We start from the raw sequence: 25179 nt of genomic DNA, 5'->3' as shown, positions 1-25179 counted from the left end.
GGGCCTGGGGCTGCTGTGTCTATGACCAGCCTCTGCGTGTGCTGAGAGCCCTGGTAGTCCGTCCATGCTCTGAGGTTGGAAGTTCAGTCTAGTGCCCACAAGGGTGATGCCTGGTGTTCTATGAAGCCTGTAAATAAGTAGTGTTCTCAGAGTGCCTAGAGAAAAATTCTCAAAAGAGACAGCAAATCTGTCTTCCCGCATTCTAAAACTCCTCAGGCTTAGGAAAGCGCACACACGCACACACGCACGCACGCACGCACGCACACACGCACACACACACACACACACTTTAAATGAAGCTTCCTTAACTACTGGAAATAGAGGGAAACTTGCAATTCATGTCTTAAGAAGCCTAATTACAGCTGCCCTGAGTGCTGCCCATGGAACACTGGCTTCCCAGCATGCTCTTTTAACGAGAACAACATAGAGAGCCACCATTTTGCTTTGGGTCTGAGACTTCTTATGGAATTCTAGCTCTTTGATAATATATACTGGTGGTCCAAGAGAAAGCTGCAATTAGTAGTAGAATTCTTAATTATTCCAATAGTGTGCTTTTCACTTCTGTCTTCAGACCCAGAGTCATCTGACTGCTAGAGAATCATAAGGCTAATAAGGAAGCTCTCATATGGATGCAATACCAAAAAATGTTGTAAATTAAAGTGATCGTGTTGATCCTTGCTCTAAATGGGAAAATATATAAATGTACTATCATAAGATAGGTCTGTAGTTGTAAAAAGCCACTTACAAGTTAGTTATTTGGGTTTGAGAAAATTTAAGACTATGTCAAACTGGGCAACATCTCCATCTTGAATGAAAATAGTCATTGGGGTGACCACAAACACATTCCCTAAAATTTTAAAACAGGACAGCATCAAATTCTTATTTGCAGTAGCATATCTAACCTGACTATTTTAAAAGAAGCTACATTCCCAACAGATACCAGTCTTGAAATCTAATTTCTTGGCATCACTTAATCTAAAGCCATCTGTATCCAAAGAAGTGAAACAGTACATTCTTGGTTAAGTTACTGAACTGTGTTCCCTATCTATAAAATGATTTTTTTTTTTTTTTTAAAGATGACCGGTAAGGGGATCTTAGGGGATCTTAACCCTTGACTTGGTGTTGTCAGCACCACACTCTCCCAAGTGAGCCACAGGACGGCCCTTATAAAATGACTTTTAAAAAGCCTCATCTCACAGTCCTGAACCAAAAAACTTTCTGCAAAAAAATTTTGAGGCCAATGAAGTACTATAAATATCATATTAGACTATATCAATTCTTGAATATTTCTTTTTAACCAAAAGAGATCTGGGAATGTTTAGCATTTTTTGAAAATGTATATTTCCTTTAAGAGATGACAATGTCAAACTGAGGTCACTAAGCCAAATCTAAACTCACCTGAAGACCAACAGCTGTTATAGTTGTGCTACAGAAGGGGTCAAAGTCAGTATTAGAAATTTTACATTTTATTGAATTCTAGAGCAGCTAATCTACCCTCCCCTGTTGACCAATGACAATAAGAATTGAAGAAAGTATATGAAGGTTAAAGAAAGAGTCTATGCCATGGTTTAAAATGCTGGGACAACTTTCACTGTACTGGTGAGGCAGTTATAATACCCTAATGTATACAGTAATGATTCCTTCTTGTTCAAAACAAGAAGTGATTTCATTTGGGATTCTGAAGTGAATTTATTCACGCTAATTGTGCCCTCTGTTTTAGTAAAAGTTCTGGCTTACAGAGCCCTCTTCCCATCCTCTAATGCTCAAAATAAAATACAGCAATCAACCCTGGAAGACATAGAAATCTGTAACTGGGTAGCATAAACCACAACTTGCTCTAATGAATTTTACTCAGTTTTACTGTAAAATAAGAAGGTGGTTCCTTGTTTTCTGGGGACTTGCTCCTTTGCAATCTTTCAGCTAAATTCTTTCTATAGATTTATCACAGATAAGAAAAAGATATTTTTGATAACAAACATTTGTGCTATCAACCAAAACAATGTAGAAAGGATGAGGAACTTTGCCTCAAAATAGAATCCCTGAAGTCCATTCCAGACCAGCCCTAAAGCAAGAAGAGGATATTTAAAGGCTTATAAAAGGAAACTTGACTGTAACAGAAGACTACAGTTGATAATGGAAACAATATATTTCTCCACTGATATACAATACTATGTAACGCACTGAAAAAGTTGGATTTTGGAATAGCACAATTTGTAACATTACAGCATTTTGGATCACCTCTTCCCATCCGCCTCGTTCTACTCTGAGACCCTTCACCATTCTTAGTGTATCCAGATACACTATGACATACTGATGAAAAAAAGAGAAGGAAACTGTCACAAGCCACAATGGAACCATCTGCATGCACTTCAGCCTGACTTTACCCTTATTTTCTTCCACTCCATTATAATTCTGAACTATCTGCAAAGAGTACAGATACACGAAACTAAAACAAGTATCTCTCTATGATTAGAATATTTTAAAGTCTTCAGAAACTTTCCAGACATACCTTTGATGGAACCCTGCCCCCCTCCCCACTGGAACCCAAATAGGGACATCCTTTGTTCCTGTGAGTCTTGCCAGAACTTAATGGGTGCTCAGGGTTTTGGTTTTCCTCATTCTTCCTCCTCCTCTTCATCATCATCTTCATCATGGCAGTGTGTAATTTCCTGAGGAGCCAGTGGGAAGAGGTTGGGAGGTTTAATCTCACTAATCGACCGTGTCAACTGGTGCCTCTTGTAGTCAGTGTCTTTGAAATCCACTGACGTGCGGTTCCGGGTGGCAAGAGGGGACTCCATCTCATTGATATCTACGTGTGTGTGCTCCACTGTTGATTCATGAGGCATCTAGAACAAAGCCAGAAGCTCAGAAAGCAGGCAGAGCAAAATGGCTGCTTCCCAAATTCTAACCCCTTTCTTCTCCTAAGTGTTTGTCTATATGGACCAGAGGACAAGTCAATTTAGATAGATCTTCATAGAACTACCCAAAGCTGCCTATTCACCTATCCCTGCCACAGCTCCTTCTGCCCACCACCCCCACAATGGTGCCCGGATCTTTTACTCCAGCCTGAAATGGATAAGAGATGGAGAGGAGAGATTCTTATATTCTATTTTACAGCAAAACAGTCCTGAAACAGATCAGTATCAGAACATATGAATATAAAAACCACATTTCATTCAATTAGTACTAACAAAAGAAGAAAGTCTTCATCATTCAAACACAACTTTTAATAGAGTAGACTTTAGAGAGTAAAGTTATACTCTGTAACCTTCAATCTTAATCATATTCTCAAAGATCCCTTCTTATGCAACCACATACCCTACTCATAGGCTTCTGCAAATCAGAAAGAAATGTCCAAACTGTCTCCTTTGTCATCCCACAAAGCTGGTTGCAGATCTTGGCCTCAGAGTGCATCTTAACTATTAATAGAAGCTTAAGGCCTTAACTCACCAAGACATGGGCAGCTCTGAAGAGGTAGCTGAACGGGTAATACAGCAAATTAATGAAAGATGCTGCATAGAGATCAGCATAACGCATCACTTGACTGGCAAAAAGTGTCTGCCGAGAGCCGCTGCGAAACAGGCTTCCCATCATCCCATAGCACATGTCCATGTCATGAGTTACTTTCTAAAACAAAGAACAAGACAGCTTCTCAGCTCATTCAACAAATACATTTTATCTTTACCAAAAAATAGTTTATTGCACTATAGTTTATTGCACAAAATTTAAGGAATTCCCAAGCACACTTAAATTTATAAAAAATCAACATGCTTACAATTTGTTGTTATAACGAGTTACAATTTGTTGTTATAACAAGTTATACAATTTGTTGTACGTGGTGACACCTTTCCCCTGAACAGCCCCAACCTGAGGATTCTCTTTTGTAAGGAAATTTTTTGTAGAAACCAATAACTTGAAACCACTAAATTTTCTAGACCTTCTAAAACATTACTCTCCAGGATCCTATTATAACCTGAGATTACCATATAAGGAGATTTGCCTGGAACTTCAAGTCAATAAGCTTGTTAGAATAAAGCTCAGAACGTCTCACATCACAGCATTCATTAAACAAATATTTATCGAGCATCTGCTTTTAGTCCCTGTATGAAATCATAACTATGAGACTGACAAACTCAATTATTTTTCCAAGGCTTTTCTCCCAAATCCCACTTGGATACCTTAATACGTCTCTGGATGGAACTTATGTCTGGGCGCTCATTGCTACTGCTGTCAAGGTGCCTGGAAATGAAAAGAAAAACCCAGTTCTTTCTAGTGAAAATCTCTAGAAAGAACAATTCTTACATCTAGATGATTCCCAAAGAGGTAGATGGTTTTTAGGAAAGAAATTTTTAGAATTAGGAAACTTACTTGTAGAGTTCAGCCAAGAAAATATCCAAGCTCTGAAGTTCTTCAAAAAGTGCTAGTGAAGGTTTGGAAGGAAAAGGAAAATGTTTTAAATAGATCAAATAAAACACCCAGTTTTTAACTGCTGCTAATTAAAACTAAACTAAAACTAAAACTAAAAGGTTACAGATATGACCAAAATGTATAGCCTAGGACTAACATGCTACGGCGAGTGTATAAAATGACCTCCTTCTCCTTCAGGAAAACCCTGATACCCTGCTAGAGTCTGGTAGCAGATGAACGCCATAATTTCCTCTTTAACTGTCTTTCTTCCTACACCACTGACTACAACTTTCTCTTCCAGCTCTATGCTTGCTCATTCTGAGCTTGCAAAGTGCCAATTTAGACTCTGCCTCAGGTACAGTCAGCAAAGCAAGTATTAACCGTCCCATTTCAGGTGAAAGATTGAGAATTAGGTGATTTGTCCAGAGTCACAGGTCCAGGAAATAGTAGGGCCAAATCAACTAGATTTCTAAAACTTCATAGGTGGAAAGTTGAAAATGTGGATAAAAGGCTAGCCAGAAAGTCCCACTTAAAGTATAGACAATAGTAAAAGCAACAGCCAGTATCTACTGCATGCTCCATATGCGTTGTGGCCTTTCTCAACCTGGGATGTCCAAGAGAATTACGCCCTAAGGCATCCACTGTATATAACAAATTTTCAAACATCTACCATCTTTAGCAGAACTGAGAAAAGAATCACTCAAATAATTTTGTGTTCTGTAGTTCAGGTGAGGAGCCCTGGTTGAGAAGAGTTGTCAATTCTATATTCTTTACACACAGATTATTTCAGTTAAGTCTCAACAGCTTTATAAATTAGGTACTATTATCATCATCATCCCAATTTTTACATTTGAAGAAACCAAGGCACAGAGTATCTTAGTAACTTACCTATGAGCATACAGATTTTAAGTGATAGAGCCCAGGTTCCTACCCTAGGCAGCCTGAGTTTCCAGAGTCAGTAATTTTCACCACACTGTGGTGATGCTCACCAGAACTGGTTGGAAAACTTCTGTGTCAAACATCTTTATATAACTATACCCATAACTCGATTCAATATAATGTGGATAACTGCACATACACAGTGTTGCTCAGTTTGTGAATATAATTTGGCCTCATTCTCTACTTCTCAGAAGAGTAAATAAAAAAATACTAGGAGGTGATTAACATTCAGAGCCATCACTGCCCCAGAATCACAGATATGGGCTGCTGGCAAAAAGACTGGGACTACCAGGCCTAGTTGGAGAAATAGGGGACTACAGAGGCAAGTGGAGCTCCAGTTCACATTTTAGTTGTTACTGTCATACAACTCAGGACACCAACATTCTATGTTTAACCTTGAAGGATTCAAGAAGAAGGCTGAACAAGACAACCTCTCATATTTACTCATTCTAAAGTTCTGTGAAATATCTGAATATTCTACAGGACAAACGTATCCAAATATCAGGACCCACCTCTTTTGACCACCTCTTACCACCTTCATCAAAAGTAATGGCTTATCACAGAAAACTGGCTCAAAGATGGCCATTTAGATACAAACTAGCTCTGTCAAAGATTTATAAAATATGAGTAAATGGTTCCTTACAGCTCTTGTCAGTCCAGACATGCAGCTCCTGTGCAAGTTCAGGAATCACCAAGAAAGTTCGCCACCCTTGCCTTTTCTTTGATTTTAAAATGTCCCCAAAAATGTGATCTCCAATATACAAAATGTCTTTGCCCTTGGCTCCCAACAGATCACAGATGGTATCAGATGAACCTGAAACAATGAGAAAACAAAAATGTCTCAATGTTAAAACCAGCGTTCCAAGAACTAAACCATTGATCTTATTCTTACAATTATGTGAGGCACAGACTAGAAAAAGGGCTCACCTTTCTTAAAGACAAAGACTCACTATTTTCTTTTTTTCACTCTTTTTATTGCCTCTAAGACAAAGGCTTCAGCTCCACTGTGCTGACCAGAGCTCTTGATCACCAAATCCAGGAGCAACAAAACTACATCAGCTTTAGTGATCATAAGCTTCAAAAGGATCACCATTTTCATTACAGATCTACGTAAGTTGGCTTTGTTCAACTGTTTCTAACTCCAACATAATATGTATCTGTGCCCTCAGGGGCTCCTTGAAAACCCCCTTGAGGATACCTTGAGAAGCACCCCAAATGATTCCCGAACATGAAGAAAAAGCCTCAAATAGGTAAAAGAAGGAGGGGGGAAACTCATCCTTATAGTGAAAATCAGACTCATTAGGACATACTAACAACTTTTCAAACCCATTCTCCCTGACTCCTATTACATTGGTAGGCGACTATTATCTTCAGCAGACGACATCCTTGGAATACTAAAGAGTACTTGTGGCACTATGCCAGGAGAACAACAAAGCTTTCCCAGTGAGGTCTGAGCCAAGACTTACATACACTAAGGAAAGGGAAGTTCGTGACTCACCTCCTGAGTAGACGATGCCATGCTGTAGGGGGCCTGTGTAGGTACCAATTTTCAGCTTGCCAGTTTTCTGTGTGAAGAGAATAAGGACTTTGTAATATTTTATCATCCTATCACAATCTCCACCCACAATGCTACTTGGCCAGGGAGCCAAATGAATGGCACTTGTTCTTTTGAGTTAGTAGTTTGTTTGATTACTTCAGTTAAGACTTAAGCTCTTAATTTCAAAATGGAGATATGATTAATAAGTTAAAAATACCTGTTTCCTTAGGGAGACTATGAATGGAGAAAGGGGAAACATGAAGGACAATGTGCTAGCAGAAAGATCATCTTCCTGACTTACAGTATCCACTTGGCGCAGTACTGTGCCTTCTCCAAAAAAGAGTGGTTTTCGTGCATCCACCAAGATCAGGTCAAAGTAGGACTGCCATGGTCGATGGGAGCTCCCAGGCTGGTGAAGGAGAAACAGCAAAAGCTGAAACATCACTCCTTATCTTAAGGAACTACTATTTAATCTCACTCAGATGCAAAGAATACAGAAATACTACGTATAGCCAGAAGATCCCACTATTTTTTTAAAAAATGTATTGTATTTAATTATAAGCCACATCTTTTTGGAAGCAGGCAAGATATAAATAACAAATAAATGACTCTAATTATCTCTACATTTTGAATCATTTCATTATTGAATTACCATAACTTATTTCACAGCACGTTAACATATAAAAGTGTGCTCACACTCTGAAATGTGCTAAAAGGGGCTCAAAGGGGCTAGGGAGCAATGCAAATCAATATCTAAGGGACAGATTAAGAGAGGTAGAGCAGCATCAAAACTGAACTACATAAACTAACATGGAATTATTATTAGGAAATTTTACTGGTCATGTTCTCAGAATGATGGATCTAGGTATACAAATTGGCCTTCGGCTCATATTGCAAGCTAATCACAACACTAATGTAGAATTTATGCCTGTTTAAATTTATTTCCATCCTGAAACGGAACCATGGAATTAACTTTTTAAGACCAAGCTGAAGGGCACTACACACTGTAATTTTAATTGATCTCAAAATAGGGATTTTCTGATGTTTATTCTCAGAAGTCTAGGATTAAAATCTACAAGTATGTGACTGAGTTGCAATGAGTATTCCTTAAACCTAAGTGCAGCCATACTGCAGGAACGAAGACTTCTCTGTTAAATATTAAAGTTAACTGCTCTCTTGACACAAAATTCAGCAATAACTATTAGAATCCAGAAGTTGTCAAGAATATACACACATTTTCTGTTTCTGTTAATCAAATATCTTCCTCAACCTGAAAATTCCTTTCATTGACACACAAACTTTACAATTCTGCATAGACCTTCTTGTGCATAAAATTATTCTGATAGCATCTTACTAAATACCACATGAATATCCCTTTTATCTCTGTCTACTAAGTATTCACATTGCTAATTATACTAGCTCCTGGATTACTTCTAATATTAATGAAGATTAGACAACAGGATTAAAAAGTAGGACTTTTCTGGGTGGGTCCCGACTAATTCCTTCCCCTCAATATTCCAGCATGATTAAATGCATTCATTATTACTAAAACAATGGTCTACTAAGTTACATATATTACCTTAGGGCCATGTGGGAAATCAAACAGGTAAGTCATAATTTTCTAGGGAAAAAAAAATAAAACATAAGGTCCATATACTATTTTTGCAAAAGATATATAACACCTAAAATAAAAAACACAAGCTTTTTTTCATAAAATATGCTTTTTCAATATAGGATTCACCACATTCTTGTTTCTCCTAAATTCATGAAATCATGGCAGTGAAAGCCAGAAATTAATGCTTCATCACAAAAAAAAAAAAAAAAAAAAAACCCGTAACAACAACAACAACAAAAACTTCTGACATTCTCAGGGAGGATATACACTTCTTCTAGGAATGTTTTTGTACAAGTTCATCCATATATCGCTATCCAATTCTCCTAGTGGACTGGAACACGCATTTGGAGGTAAAGGTCATGTAAGGTAAGGGTATAGCGAAAACTAAATGACTCACGTGGAAATAATACATTACAATACCTTGGCCTTTTTACAACTGTCCCTAGACCAACCAGGCCAACAAACCACTGACTTTGTAAAGACTCCTTACTCCAAATCACCTTATGTTTAAGTTTTTACATAAAGAGAAGGGGGGGTAGTGGCGGAACTTCCTGCTGGCACTATAAACTTGTAACTTGTCTCAGCAAAAGTTAAGATGAAGTTAGGGAGTTAAATCAGTTTTTCTACATGCTTTAATTATGGGAAAGATTGTTTTAAAGTTAAGAGGTAGTGATGGCTGAGATTCAAAACATCTTTGCACCACCTACTGCTGCAGGACTTTCAACAGCAGGGAAGTCATGTATACAGATAAATAAAGGGTGTGACTTCAAGTTTATATAAATGAACCTCCAAAGAGATATAGAAGCCACTTTAATTAGCACAAATGTTTTACATAACTCCAATATTAAAACCTTCAAGTAGCCAATTGTAATCAGGTAAAATAGTTAAAATATTTTGAAAAATTTGAGAACCACTCTAGTATAGCCCTTATCCTATATATTTTTGCTTCTTTCATCTGCTTTCAAAATGAGATAACAAGAAACTACCCTCACTTAATAAACATCTATCCTCCTCATTATCTTCATAGTTCTTTAGTCCAAAATAATTCCTCTGTATAAATAAATAAATATGAATATTAAGCACTTACATCTGTATATTTATAGTCACTGTTGGTGGCAAGAAATACCTTCCCTACTTCCTTCATTCGGCTCAGAAGCAGAGGCAGTTTTCCCTGAAAGTTATATGATAATAAGTAAACATGAAAACAAATATTTTTATACTTTACACTTTGGGGTAAATATATACTGGATTTTTGCCCACTGAAATAGGAATAGGGAAAATGCCTTTTCAGGGTAAATTGGTTGGTTTCAGAATCTTGAATTTAAGGGCCCACAACTACGCATGAATAAAGTATTAACACAGGTAGTATACAGTGTATATAATATATAGATTTATATGTAGAGTGACACACATATGTTTATATGGTCCTTAACATATCTCTACCTTCCTCATGATGTCTACCTAGTAAAGAATTTAAATTGTCCTGTGATTTTCTCGAAGTAATGTGAGCTAGGTGTATTAGAGATCAGGAGAAGATGATTTTAAACATCACCACCAAATACTTTCTATGAAGAGTATTAGATATGGCTTCATTGTGTTTACCGTGGTTTTATAAAAAACCTTGCAGAATGAAATGACATGTACAGACAGATGCAATCTATAAATGCCCACATCCATCTGCAGATAAATGAGGAAATTCTAACTCCTGATGTGCCTGGAAAGAAAAACACTTCTTCCTTCTCTCACAGTAAACAAATTCCTTCACTCAAATTCTCCTGGACCCTTCCTATTCAGTGTTCTTGAAATAATAAGGGGGTGCGGGTGGAAATAAGAAGCACAAAGACTGAAAACAAGAAATCTTCACCACAATACTTTGAGAAAAAACTATATTCTGCTATTTTTACTCTGTGTGGGAAAAAAAGTTTCTCATCTTGGGGCTCTGTATATGTTTACTTTTTATTTTGAAACAATTTTAGACTTATAGTAAAGTTGTGAAAATAGTACAGAGAGTTCTTATATATTCTCCATCCAGCTTCCCTTAACATCTTATATAACCACAGTACAATTATCAAAACTAAGAAATTAATATGGGTACAATACTAATGACTAAACTACAAATTTTTAAAAATTTTATTCAGGATTTCTACTGATTTAAGGTATTTTAAAGCTTTTCTCATTATTCCCTGTTGATAGGTTAAAGGTATTTTAAATAATAGTTACATATACACACGTTTTTGAGATGATCTAGTGCAGTTGTTATGATTTGGGTTAGATCTGGCTATGAGTCTTGACTTTACTACTTAGTAACTGTGTGACCCTTGGCAAGTTATTTAATCCCTCTATTCCTCAGTTTTTTCATTCTATATTGGGCTGGCCCGGTGGCGCACTGGAGAGTGCGCCGCTTGGGAGCACGGCGGCGCTCCCGTCGAGGGTTCGGATCCCATGTGGAGACCGGTTCCCGCTCACAGGCTGAGCGTGGTGTGGGCGCGGCACCGAGGGTTGCGATCCCGTTGCTCACAGGCTGAGTGCGGTGTGGGCGCGGCACCGAGGGTTGCGATCCCATTGCCGGTCAGTAAAAAAAGACAAAAAAGGAAAAAAAAAAAAAAAACCAGAGGTAACAATAATACCTAATTCAGGGTTATAAGGAAGATAATGCATGTAATCACTCAGCACAGTAATGTGCACACAGTAACCCTCTAGCTGCTATTATAATTAGAGCTAAAAGAACAAATGAAATATGGGGTCTTCCTACCTATCAACAAACAGAAAAAACTACTCAGACCTTTGCTCTGGCTGAAGACTTGGTAATTACACTTGGCATATACTATGCCAAGACAAAGAAGTATCTTACCTTGTCTATTTCATTATAAATATTCATTTCCCTAATAGGTAAAATAAGCTATTATGCAAATCTTTTTTCCCCTTTATTACTTACGTCTTTGACTACATACTTTTCAAGATTTTCAACTGTCTTTTCCTTAAGGGAGCCCTAGGAGAAGGAAAAAAAAGGATCTAAGAAAAGAACAAAATCAGCTTGTAACCATTTAGTTTATAAGAAAAATTGTGTTTACTATCAACCTGAATACATTTCTTTGTTTTTGGGGGTGGGGGTGGGGGTGGGGGATGGCTAGTACAGTGATTTGAGCCCTTGATACTGGTGCTATAACACCATGCTCTAGCTAACTAAGCTAACTGGCCAGCCATTTTAAGTATTTACCAAAATGGAAAAGTACATAAACTAGAGAAGACCAGGAACAAGTGGCAGGTAAGATTTGATGCAACTCTGCCTCCAAAATTTGTCTTCAAAATATAAAACCGTTTCTATTTTAAGTCAGAAATTAAAAGGCATTTCATATTTTATTTAGTAGTTTATAGTAAATGTAAATTTAATATTAACTAGTTGTTAGTCAAATGGAAGGTATTTGGCCAAAAAAATGGACCATTGTTATCCACAAAGGATATGTTAAGTAAAATTTAGTACACTAAAATCTCTTCTGTGTAAGTTTGGGAAATGGGAACTGAAATAAAATATAGAAACTGAGCACCACCACTGAGGAAAGATCAACATTACCTCAGAGTAGGACAGCCAAAGAGAACAGCAAATGTATTCTAGAGAGCTATCACTAGGGTGCAAATCCTTTTTTTTTTTTTTTTTCCAAACAGAGGAAAAATTCTGCTCCATTTGCACCTGAAAAGTTATTATCAGACCATAAAACACATGCCGGAGAGTGAGCAGGTGAAGAAAAAGCTTCTAGGTACCTTGTAATGAACCCAGTCAACAGCATCTCTTACATCCTGGAACATGCTCCGGTAGGACATGAAGAGGTCCCCATCTTTAAATCCTGTTTCACAGCTACAGAAAGATGAAAAGAACATGACAGAGAACCCAAAAGGGGATAAATAAAATGAATATAAAAAATCGCCCAGGGGGCCCAAAGATTCCATAACACATGGGTAAAAGTTGTGGCTAATTAGGAAAATACTCCCTAGTGAAAATCCATTTTTGACCACCAGCAATGGCTATAGTGTTCAATGGAATACAATAATTGTAAACAAATACAAAGTGATAGAAGAATACTTGTATATTGAATGGAAATTAAGAGGCCAAAGTTCCAGAAATATCAGGGTTTTTTATTCATCACTTTTTAGAAACAGATTCTCACTGAAGAAATATTTAAAACTTAAAATTGGTCATTTAGATTCTTTCCACCTTGATTTTTCTGACATTGTCCCTAAGTACAAAGGTATTGTCCATTGTCTATTTAGCTTACTGACTCAGTTTTCCACCAATAATAGTGTCTTGAAGTAGATAAGGCCTAAAGAGGATAAGTTAGCAAACACTGGCATACATGGCTAAACTTTCAGTACTGGCTATACAATTCTCCCTAAAAGGAGAGTATAACTTGTTCAAGACTTAAGCAAAATTTTACTTTAGGGAAGATAAACAGTATTTATTCCTCAATCAAATCTTGCTGGGCCTGGGAATGAAACTAAATTACCATCCCTGAATGGCTCCTGGGTAGCTTCTGTGAAATGAGTTGGGGGGTTTTAGTGTAATTCTGCTTGGACAGATAATCATCACACAAACCTCCCACTCAGTTGTCACAATTAGCACCTCTGCTGGCCGTCTTCATTCCCAGGAGAAGCCAATCAGAAGTGGTCCCTTCCAAACATGGCTGCAGCACACTGGCAAGGAGAGGGGCCGTGTGGGAGGTGAGAGCCTGCATGGAGCTGCTGGTGCTGTCCCATCTCTCAGGCTGGCAATGTTGCATCTCTCACTAGCACTAAATTCACTTTAGAAAAGCAGAAAAGACCTACAATGGCCAGTTCTCTAAAACCCTGTGCATTAATTTAAAAAATCAATTGGAAGAAGAAAATTATAGTATATACACACCTGGTATATCTGGGACAATTAGTAAAAAAATCTACTAGGCAGGCCAACAGGTAGGTCTCTGAAAAATGAAGAACAGATATTCATAAGCTATAAGTGAAATAATTCAAACTTATTTCATTATCTCCCTTGAGCAGACAAATGGTCATGGAAAGAAGGGAAAACATCAGTATAGAACGAGTCTACCTGGTAGGTTGAATAGGGTGTTCAGAATGTAAAATCTTTCAGTGTCATCTCGTTGGATAAATTTATTTGGATACTGCTCTCTAGTTTCTGGTCTGAAAGAAAATTTTAAAAATTAGCTGACATTCAAACAATTAGCATGATGATAATTGTGGGAAATACGCATTATTCAAAAATTTATTCAAATATTTTGGTGACTATGTGCAAGACGGGGTTCCAAATATTAAGTATGGGTAGCTATGAAGATGAACAGCCTCAGGTTCCAGTTCTTAAAGAGCTCTCAGTCTGGTAGAGGAGGTGAGTAATACAAATACAATTACAAGGTAAAAAACCACAACTACAAGGAAGGTGCAAAGGACTACAAGAAACCTGAGGAAGGGGAAACCATTTCAACTTAAGGGGTAGAGAGGAATGAGAAGAAAATCTAGGAGGGATTTATTAAGTTGTGGCATTTGACTTGGGTCTTAAAGGCTAGGTGCACCAGTTCAGAAACTAGTTCAATTTGAGTAGAGAAGGGGGAGCAGAGAAAAATAAAGCTAGAAAGATGGGTTGAAGCAGATCACACTATTGTTCCTATATTTCATTCAGAGGGTGCTACTGACACTTTTTAAGCAGAGGGATACACTCATCAGAGCTGAGTTGTAAAAAGATTAAATTAATAAGTTTTAGGATAAACTGGAGAAAGAAAATATGATATACTACAAAAATATCCAGATATTCTTCTTGCCCCTTTGTGATGCAACTTTATGGCCTCTTCCATTACAGGCTTAGTCTGTTTCTCCATCCTTAAATATAAGCTTGAACAGCAGCAAATGGGATCCAAGCAGAGACTTGGAAAACACTTGTGTATTGGTGTTTGCCCTCTCCTGCTGCACTTGGAATGAGAGTGAGACAGTCTGCTGGAGGATAAAAGACTACATGTAAAAAAGAGGGTTCTTAGACAACAGCCTTGCCCACTGCCAGACATGTGAGTGAGGCCACTCTAGATCAGCTGCCAGCTGATCCGCCAGCTGATCAGACACATGAAAGAGCCCAGAGAGATCAGCTGAGCTACCCCAGAATTGCCCAGCTGACTCTCATAATTTTGAGCTAAACAAAATGGTCATTGTTTTAAGCCACTAAGTTTTAAAGTAATTTATTATGCAGCAAAAGCTAACTGATACAGAGACAAAGTCTAGCCAGCCAGTTCCGTACCCACAGGTTCAACCAATCATGGATCAAAAATATTTGGGAAAAAAAAAAACTGTCTATATTGAACATGTACAAACTTTGTTTTCTTGTCATTATTCCCTAAACAACACAGTATAATATATTTACATAGTATTTACATTGTTTAGGTATTGTAAGTAGTCTAGAGATGATTTAAAGTATATGGGAGGATATACATTGATTACATGCAGATACCATGCCATTTCATATTGGAGACTTGAGCATCCATGCACTTTGGTATCTGAGGGAGGTCCAGGTATCAACCTCACAAGTACCAAGGAATGACTGTATTGGGAAATCAGTTAGGTGGTTACTGCAATAATCTGGATGAGAACAGGAGGGCCTGTCCTACAGTGGTGACAAAAGAAATGAAAAGAAAGAATGTATTCAAGAGAGACTGCCAAGATACAATGAACAAGACCAGGCAACTGACTGGATGTGGCAGATGAGGGACATTAAGAGTCAAAGATGATGATCCTCGTGCTAAGGTATCTCTGAGAGGTGGAACCTGGATAAGAAATGAATGAAAGAGGAGTTCTATTTTGGCTACACGACACTTGAAGTAAACAGATTTGTAACAGGCAATTAACAAACAAAGGTCAAGAACTTAAAGATTCAGGCTTGAGGGATAACTGGGATCATCTATGAATAAGGTAACAGATAAAATCATGAAAACTGAGAGTAGATGAGGCCAGTTAGTATACAAAGAAGAGACTGAGAATAGAACCATGGAGAATATTCAGGGTTTAAAAGAAAAAAAGCCAGTGAAACAATTTGTTAGAGATGCATAAGAAGCTTGGAGAGTGAAATGAAACACTTCAAGAAGGGAATAGTATTAATAAAATGTTTCAAAGAAACTAAAAGGAAGAAAGACTGAAATATAAAAATGTACAATTCTCACAGTATATATATGGAGATTAATAAATCTAAATGGAAACTGAATTTAAAGTTCATACTCAGAGTGACTTGAGTAAATTCCTGCTTGGGTTAGGGTTGTTAGGGTTAGTGTGTTAACTACAAATGGCACAAACTCCAGTTAGACATATAAAATCACATTAGCTCCCCTTAGCCACTTTTCTGAAATAAGAGTTCCCAATAAAGAATAATGTTGCAGAATATCTCATCTTCTATGATATACCTCTTTTTTTTTTTTTTTTTTTTTTTTTTTGGCAACTGGCTGGTACAGGGATCAAACCCTGGACCTTGGTGTTATCAGCACCACACTCTAACCAACTGAGCTAGCTAGCCAGTCCCTTCATCTTCTAGCCTTCCAAGATTTTCTGCCATGAAAAATAAGGTGTAAGGGAATAGTAACAATGTACTCAGTCAGGTTTAGTAAGATGACATTGTCTCCTTAGAAATTATTATACTTTCTGGGGCCGAGCCCGTGGCGCACTTGGGAGGGTGTGGCGCTGGGGAGCGCTCCAGCCGCGGGTTCGGATCCCTATATAGGGATGACTGGTGCGCTCACAGTGCTCACTGGCTGAGTGCGGTGCAGCTGGTCTAAAAAAAAAAAAAAGGAAAAAAAAAAAAAAAAAAAAGAAATAATATACTTTCTGGACCGGCCAGTGGCTCACTTGGTTGAGTGCAGTGCTAATAAAACCAAGGCCATGGGTTCGGATCCCTATATAGGGAGGGCCGGTTCACTCACTGGCTGAGCATGGTGCTGACAACACCAAGTCAAGGGTTAAGATCCCCTTACCAGTCATCTTTTTAAAAAAAGAAATAATATACTTTCCAATTCCCTCCATCGTTAAAGAGCAATTCCTTTAAAAAAAGAGAGCTAATATTTATTAGGCAGTTAGAACCCAAATTGATTTATAGAGTTAGCAATTAAATTTTAAGTGTCAAATCACGCTAATATATATTTTAAATAACAATCAGTTCAGGGGGAAGTAATGTATCTAAAAGCAGCAATCCTACACTTGGAGTTGGGAAAAATACATTACAGTACAGTTTAGTGCTAACTCACTGTGACCCACTGAATAAAAATCTGTTCAAAAAAAGAGGTCCCAACTCATTAGCAAGGCATATAAGGTGATGCCTGATGGAGTCCTAAGTTCCCTTCCAGCCTTGTCCACTGCTATACTTCAGTAACTACCTCTCCCTTTTCCTCCATCTTCAGTGTCTCTTTCCACTGACTTTTCATTTTGACTCTAAAGACTACAGAGTGCGAGGTACTGTTTGAATGATTCTGCATTTACTCATAAATTACTTATTTTTGAAACACTATTAAATGTATTTCTAAAGGAACTATTTGGAAACTTTACTGGCTTATTTGGGGGAAGAGAGGAGGTCTGTGGATCTTGATATAGTAAATTTGATTGAAGTTCTAATTTACTGAACTTTTTCTCTTCCTTTTCTTCTTGGCCTACCCATCCACCATAGCACAAAAATCCCTTTTCAGACATCAATAGAACCCTGGTTCATCTTCATTGGGATTCTGAATTATAGTGACAATAAATGTATATAAAACAGCTTAGGTTACTAGTCCTACCTGCAATCACTTCATGTTTTAAATCCTGCTTCCTAATATTCATAAATCTTGAACAAACTGCTCATGAAAGGAACAATAAAAGAAAGGCGGATGTTATACTGGCCTAGATGTGTCAAGGTGAGTGTTTACTTCACACTGTTCTCACTATGTATACCTTGACATCTTTAAGCCCATGTAATGTCAGTAACACCAATTGAAGAGCCTTGTATCAGATTCTTCAGTTCTAAGTGGTGCACTGCTGTGACCTCAGATTGAAAAGCAGCTCTGGTACAATTTCAGTTAGTTTCTACATCTTATCACAAAAGTTATTTGTCAAAAAGACACCTTTTAACACTTTCAATGTAGACTGTAGTGTTTTTACTACTTTGCCATCAATAATGAATAATATATGGAAAAGTTACATGAGAAAATGACACAATCTATTTTGGTTTTAAAAAGTTGCTGTTCTGCGCCGGCCCCATGGCTCACTTGGGAGAGTGCTGCGCTGGTAGCGCCCCCCGACGCTGCAGGTTCGGATCCTATATAGGGATGGCCGGTGCGCTCACTGGCTGAGTGTGGTGCAGACAACACAGTGCCGAGGGTTGTGATCCCCTTACCAGTCAAAAAAAAAAAAAGTTGCTGTTCTGCGCCGGCCCCATGGCTCACTTGGGAGAGTGCTGCGCTGGTAGCGCCCCCCGACGCTGCAGGTTCGGATCCTATATAGGGATGGCCGGTGCGCTCACTGGCTGAGTGTGGTGCAGACAACACAGTGCCGAGGGTTGTGATCCCCTTACCAGTCAAAAAAAAAAAAAGTTGCTGTTCTACTTTTTAAGACAAGTAAACAGATATGATGCAGGGGGAGAGGGGAGAGAGGGAGTGAGGAAGAGGAACAGGTAAAGGGTCATGAAAATCGACTATAATGTATATTGAGAAGTTAAAAAAAAGTTGCTGTTCTAACCTCAATACAGTGTCAATAGTAAATAATGTAGTACAACAGCAAAGAAAATGTGTAATGTAAAGCCACAATTAGAGAAGTTGTCAAATTGTGATATTAAGATTTAAGGAATAAATATTATATTAGGATGTTTCACGTAAACACAAAAATAGCAGATACTAAATTTTATCTGCTGTTTACTAGGGTGCAAAGTCCAAATTAGTGACAATAGTGGAAATATTCTGATTATGAAAATAAAGCTTATCCTGATTTGTTTCAAATATTATTTTCCTGTATCCATTTTTAACCCTATTTTTAAAAATTTTAATCACACTATCAAACTATTCGTTAGAATATAAAAAACAATGTATTAACTATTAAAAATCTTTTAATCACTTAAATTTCTGTAGTTTAAAATTTATCCAAACACTGTTATGTACATACCTCTTCTGTGCAGCTACCTGAGAACTGTATTAAAAAGGAGAAAATAAAAAATCTTAGAATATCAAATAAGTTCAAAACTACTACAGTTTTGGGGGGCAAGTTTCAAGATTAGCTTTGTTGGACACTGTATAATTAGAAGGTGCTTAATTTAAACAAAATATAATTGCTAACTGTATTTATAAATCAGTTTGGTTCTAACTGCCTAATAACTGTTAATTATCCTTATGTAAAGGAATTGCTCTTTAATGATAGAAGGAATAGGGAAGTATATTACATCTGGGGAGACAATGTCATCTTCATATTATTTAACTATAAAAACACTAGGAAGAGGCAAAATATTCCTTGCACTCACCCCCTTATGAAGTTAAATCCATGTGCACAGACCAAGAGGTTTCCATAGGCATCGACTTTCAAAAGATTTCCATATAGTGTGTCAAAGACAAGTCCCCTATGTGAAAATGAACACATTACTGATAATGCAAAGGAATACAAGTAATAATTTTATGTAGTACTACTCAATCACCATGAACTAAGATTATCTAATTCAAGCTTTGCAGCAACTCAAATATGTCCCAAAATACTACTTGTATAATCTTAGAGGCTAAAAGTGAGTGAGTAAAATCTTAAAAACTAATCCCAGAGCGACTAAAAAATATTTACTCCGTCCAGATAGATAAATCATCACAATTGTTTACTGTAAGGAGTATGAGCTTAATCAAAAAAGGTGTAAACTTTGATTCCTCTTAATACAGCAGGTGCCACTCGAAAGCAGAGTCTTGTCCTTGGACAACTGAGAGGTCCTATTTTCCTCTATTAGATTGATATAAAAATTGTGACTCTAACCCATATTATTGCCTATGTAGCTTTAGCCTGCACAAATTGTAACAGAGAAATATGAACTTTAACCTAACCTACACAAATTATTCCTGTAAGCACTTACTAACGAGGAAAACATATCTAAAGGTATATTAAGTAAAGCAGCTTTTAAGAGGTCAGGCAGAAGTCAAGGCAGAACCGGGCCCAAGGACTAAACCAGCCCCCCCTTATCTTCTGAACACCTGGCTGGACCAGGGAAGATAAACATATAACATCTTTTATCAGGGGACTAATGGTGCTAGTCTTTTGAGCCTAACCATAAATCTTAAGGTGCCACAGTTAATTAGCTGCACAGCCTGTTACGAGAGTTTGTCTAAGAAAAGAAAAAAAAATGTATAAAAAGCCTTGGTATTGTAAGTTCTGGGCCGCTTATGAAAAAGGCGACCCAGCATATGCTGAATAAACACCTCTTGCTTAAATTGCAGCGATCTCTTGTCTTGTGGTCTCTGTGAGGCGAGTCACTTCGGCGTGTAGGATTTGTGCCCAGGGCACGGATCTTACAAGATGTTGTATGTGGGATACATGTGATAGCATCTCAAATAAACATCATCTTTCTTAATCTTAAATCTTCCCTATCAAATCCAGAAATGCAAACTTCCAAGATGCCTCTGACTACCAAGTTAAGTGTATTAACAAAACACGTAACTGCTTTCCAATGGCCAAAGGTAGAACTATCTACGACTACTGCACATCAATTTTAATAATCCCTTTTCTTACCCACAAGTGGGACTTCTTCAATAGTAATAAACTGAACTCAATTCAAGAACACAAAAGATCTGGTGTATATGAAAAGTTCATGGCACTTTTAGAATCAATACCAACCAAAAACAACAAAGAATTGTTTGATTTTTTTGGTGGGGGGGAGGGGGTGGAGTCAGGGATAAATTTGAAATTCCTAATTTTGGGGGTAGAGGAAGTGGTCTTAATCCAAAAATATCTTGAAAAATTACCTGGTAGGGAATGTAGAATCATAAGCAAAGCGGAGCAGCTCCTGAGGGTAGCCAATAGAAACTAATCTCTCCACAGTAAGCTCAAAGCCAAGGGACTCATACTCCGGGGACTTGTACACTGCACAAAGAGGAGGTTCTCGTTAGTCAGGATAAAGAACAGCAAATTAAAACAAAACTCATTAAAAATGAATGAGTTTCTACTCTTTCCCCATTCCTCCCTCCTCCTAAATCTACCATTTTTTTAATTTACCCTCAAACACAATGTTCTATACTACTCCAAGTAATTAAAGAACTCAATTATTAGTCTGTGGAAATAGGTCATATTACAACAGAAGCAGCAGCAACAAGATGAATTGTCAAACACTTTAGAATAGTTCCTTCATTCTTAGGAAAACTATTCCAAACATTTTTTTTCCTTTATCTATTCTTTCATTCCCATAGTCTAAAGGCAAAAAAAACTACTATGCACAGCTGTGATATTAACCATGAGAATATGAGTAAACAGAAAACTAGGTAAGAGAGGTCTGTACATGCTGCAGGCTGCACTGATGTGCATAACTGATATAGGAATCCTTCAAAATGAGCTTTTAAAAAAAAAAAGTCTATTTTTAGAATTACCATTTGGCTTGGTAGTTCCTTTATATTCCTTCTCTAATCAACATATTTGTTCTACTTGTCAGATTAACTTGTTTTCTTACGAGCCCTAATGATGTTATTAGCCATCAAAATTGCATTTTAAAGTTATTTCTGCAAACCAACCATAAAAAGACATGTCTGAGACAATTAGGGAAATCTGAAAGTGAACATGGAATTAGACATGAAAAAATTATGACTCATTTTTAAAACGTGATTATGGCAGGATGGGTACAGGCAAATGTGTATAAGAAAAATATCTCTCATCCGCCAAAGGAGCATACTGTTTGCTACAGGACAAATAACATGGATTTCAGATTATGAGGGTTTCTCTCTACCTCTGTATATGTCTGAAATTTTTTAGAGTTATTACTGCAGATGAGCATAAAGAAAATGTTACTTCTTTAAATAGGTGTCTTCCAAATGAAATATTTAGGTAAGCATACTTTTCTTCCGTCTCTAGGAGTGTGTAATCCGTATTAAACAAAACAAAAAACACCTGCCAGCTTGCTAAGTGCCAAATGAGGCAAAAATATCCATCCTATTCTTGTAGTTTCATAATAACACAACTATTTTATTATATTATTATAGATCTTCCTTGTATTAACACCTTTAGCTTACAGCTCAAACTGATTTTTCATTGCAATTAATCTGCCTGTCCAAATTAGTACTAATATTTTAATGAATACGAGCCAATTTCCCTTTCCAAAAATCAATTGTTTAGAATATTTCTGGAAATACATAAAACGAACCAGTAATACTGGTTGCCTCCAAAGAAGGGAACTGAGTGACTAAGAGGAAGGAAGGCTTTCATGTACTTTCTTTACCTTTAAAATTTTTAACATATTAATTATGTATTTATTTTTTAAATTAAATTGAAATTTTAAAAAAGAAAGCTGGACTTTCAAAATCCTTTAATAAACATTTGTGAGATTTAAAAAACAGAAGCCTAAAACTTTTAAGGTCCTTTAGGAGATGTCTGAGTCTCTTTTCATTAGAACAATGCCAAAAGAAGCTGTCTGTTTCTTTTGTTGTCTTGGGGGTAATAATTTAATGCTAATGCTAATGCTAATCCTGGCTAACATTTTCAGAACTGGCTATATATCTTTCCTCCCCTCAACTCTTGCCTTCCCCCCCCCCCCAAAAAAAACTTGTTAAAGCCTTAATTGTGGAATTTCTAAATCTGTATGATGCACACTGAAGTAAAGGAAGTGCTACATATTCACACACACGGAGTAAGAGCTGGTGTACCATCATAAAACCAGTACAGCATGGTGCCTACTGATGTAAACTTGAGTTACGTTGAGAATATAAAATAACAATTCCCACTCCCCCCCATCCCAAGCTCCCATCCCAAATGCAAGTAAATCTCATTTTAACAAAATTTCCATAAAACAAAAATTATTTCTCAATCCTAACCAAAGCCCTACTTATTTCAAACAATATTCAATGAAATAAAATTCCAGTACAGCTAAGTAATTTGGGTCTACTGACATTCATTCTTATAGGATTTGGCCCATGTAAAATGTTTTCAATTAATTTTTCAGAAGGATAATTTGTTGGCTATGCCTTAAGAATGGGAGACAAAAAATAAACCTGAATTGCCCCACCCAGGCTCACCCCTAAATCAGCATTTTTCCCTAAAGAATTAGATAATTAATAAAGCAATAAAATAACTGGTAATTCAAATCTATGTCTATGAGACAATTTGGATTGAAGCTCAACTTAATTTATTTAGAATTTTTAGTAAAAAAAAAATTACAGGGGGAAAAATCTCAAATCCCCACTTTGCCAGCACAAGTACTAGAATAGCAGAAAATAAAACACTATACATTTGCCATTGTATTTATTCACAGGGCAGAACTTCCCAAGTGTTCAACTGAGGTGACGTTCTAGAAATTTCACCTATACAAATAAATACTTTAAACTTCCTCTCTCAGTGAGTACAGGGTATTTCCTAAAAATATGTTATATCTTCCCCATTTGCTGTAACCTAAAGTTATATAGCAAGTATAAAAATTAGATAAAGCCAGAATTTATGTCTCTCTGAGTCTCATCCAAAGCTCTTTGTGGTGAGGTATACTACCACCCACTGCTAAAAATGAATTTACAGATTACACAGGCCATCAAAACTTAAGCTCGAGTATGGAAATACACTACTTCTTCCACCAATTTCTTTCAACTAGTCCAAAATAAATTGCTCTAGTCACAGGTGGGAATGGATTTAGCAAAGGAGAGTCCATGTTCCACTTTGACAACACTATTTCATCAAGTTCTATATTAATCAGTAAGATCTACAAGCTATTGACATTTTCTCATAAGCTTCCCGGATAATCATTTCAGCAACACTAAATCCCAGGTCATTAAATCATCTACTAGAGAACTATACACTACAACCATGTCTGAAGAAGCAGCACTGCACCTGCACAGAGCATGAACTTAGGTGTTTTATTCTAAGTGTCCCTCAGGAACAAACATATTTGTTCTGACCTGGTGGTAAAAATTCCTGAAGCTTATTAAGTACCACCATTCCTTAAAAAATAAAATAACAAAAAAAGCAAAATTCCTTTATAAATCATCCAAGCCCTTCAAAGCCAACCTCAGATTTGCAGGGAACCATATATATCACCTTGGACTATAGAGCTCTATGCCTCTCCACAGCTGCAAAGACTCTAATTTCAATTTCTCTCACAAAACTGTGGCAAGTAAATAATGCACAGCTTCAAGCTCAACTTTTATAACTGACTTTCTCTGGTTCAAAAACCCAGCCAAGAGCTTCAGAGTAAACACAACCTCACATATTAACTGCTTATTTTTTTCCTCCAAGAAGGTCCTCAGGCCTACCCCCAACTTATCCAATATCCAAAGACAAAGAAAGAAGTTATTTTAAGGGCCAGAGTCCAAAAAAGAGGACTGCTTCAGCCACTAGGACAGCACACAGTGTTCTCAGATTACATAACTAGACTATAAAGAGAACAACCAACGCTTTGAAAGTTGAATCTACAGAGAACATTTAAAGATATTATTTACTCCATAATCTGCACGGAAAAAAAAAGGTTCTTCAAAAAATAAACTGCATGTTGTAGGGATGAAAGTTGTGGGCTCTGATTTGAGTAGATGCTACTAATACAAGATAGAACCTATGTTAGAGGAGAAAGTCCCTTTGGAACGAGCCAAAAACTTTCTGTAGGGAAGTTTGGAATTCTCATGCACTTTTTACCTGTGCCACCAAGAGACACTGTGTAGTAGTTTATAGCTTTTAGAAAAATAAAGGGCAAACCTCCACAGAGGTTCCAGCCTAGCAGAGTGCTGCTGCCAAAATGAGAACTCACATGAGGCAGATGCAGATGCAGTGTGTATCACTCCAGTCTTGAAGGAGTTACACTGGCTCTCCTGTTAAAAAACAAACAAAGCAACAAAACAAAACAAAACAAAACAAAAACAAAAACAAAAGCTGGTTTTAAAACTGTTGTGATGGGCTGGAACACAGAGACACCATTTGGAAATTGGTATACAGGAGTTACTGCTGCCCTCCTATTTAGAAGCCTCTGACCATCACTAAAATCAGCCTAATTGGCTATAACAAAACAAGGGTATTGAAGACAAGCCTAAGTATTGTGTATTATTTACTTTTCTGGAACCCTGAATCTGGAATAGAAGCCAAGTCTAATCCTGAAATGTTAAGTCAAAAGACAGACAAAAATAAATTAATTTGTCTTGGTTTATTTTCTCTAGCACATTTCAGGTTAATATGATAGAAATTGAATGAGGCTGGTAAAAACCAAAGCAGTTTCACAATGCTTTCAAGTACCCGTTTAAGCTGAGTCTATGTCTACCTATCCACTTCTCCACTCTTCCAACACCTAAATTTGTCATCTTGATATATACTAGAACCAACTGCATGCAGCTAAAAATCTAACTAGATGTCTAAATTTGGAATGGAAGGAAATTTTTTCTTTTGATTTTCTCAGAGGATATCTGCCCTCACTAAGCAGTTACAATACTCTACTTCATAAAGTTAAAAGAAACTACCTAGTCTAGTAAAACACTGAGTTGAAGCATATATCTTTTAAACATACTGACCT

At 37.1% G+C, this 25179-nt stretch overlaps 1 protein-coding gene across 1 annotated transcript; it reads right to left on the bottom strand.

Annotated features, from left to right (window-relative positions):
- Window positions 1-1450: 1450 nt before the first annotated feature.
- On the bottom strand, window positions 1451-24487 carry NT5C2 (5'-nucleotidase, cytosolic II; the record flags this gene model as incomplete). Its single annotated transcript, XM_008591922.1, has 17 exons — window positions 1451-2846; window positions 3451-3627; window positions 4179-4239; window positions 4369-4420; window positions 5990-6160; window positions 6845-6911; window positions 7185-7292; window positions 8463-8504; window positions 9586-9669; window positions 11434-11487; window positions 12258-12351; window positions 13393-13450; window positions 13576-13667; window positions 18636-18659; window positions 18988-19083; window positions 20462-20579; window positions 24427-24487. Coding segments are annotated over 17 exons (1590 nt in total), but the record flags the coding sequence as incomplete, so codon positions are not given.
- Between the last annotated feature and the right edge of the window lie 692 nt (window positions 24488-25179).

The sequence above is a fragment of the Galeopterus variegatus genome, unplaced genomic scaffold, assembly GCF_000696425.1.
Source record: "Galeopterus variegatus unplaced genomic scaffold, G_variegatus-3.0.2 Scaffold7408, whole genome shotgun sequence".
Lineage (NCBI taxonomy): Eukaryota > Metazoa > Chordata > Mammalia > Dermoptera > Cynocephalidae > Galeopterus > Galeopterus variegatus.
Note: the sequence above shows the minus strand (reverse complement) of the source record. Positions and strands in the feature narration are given on the sequence as shown.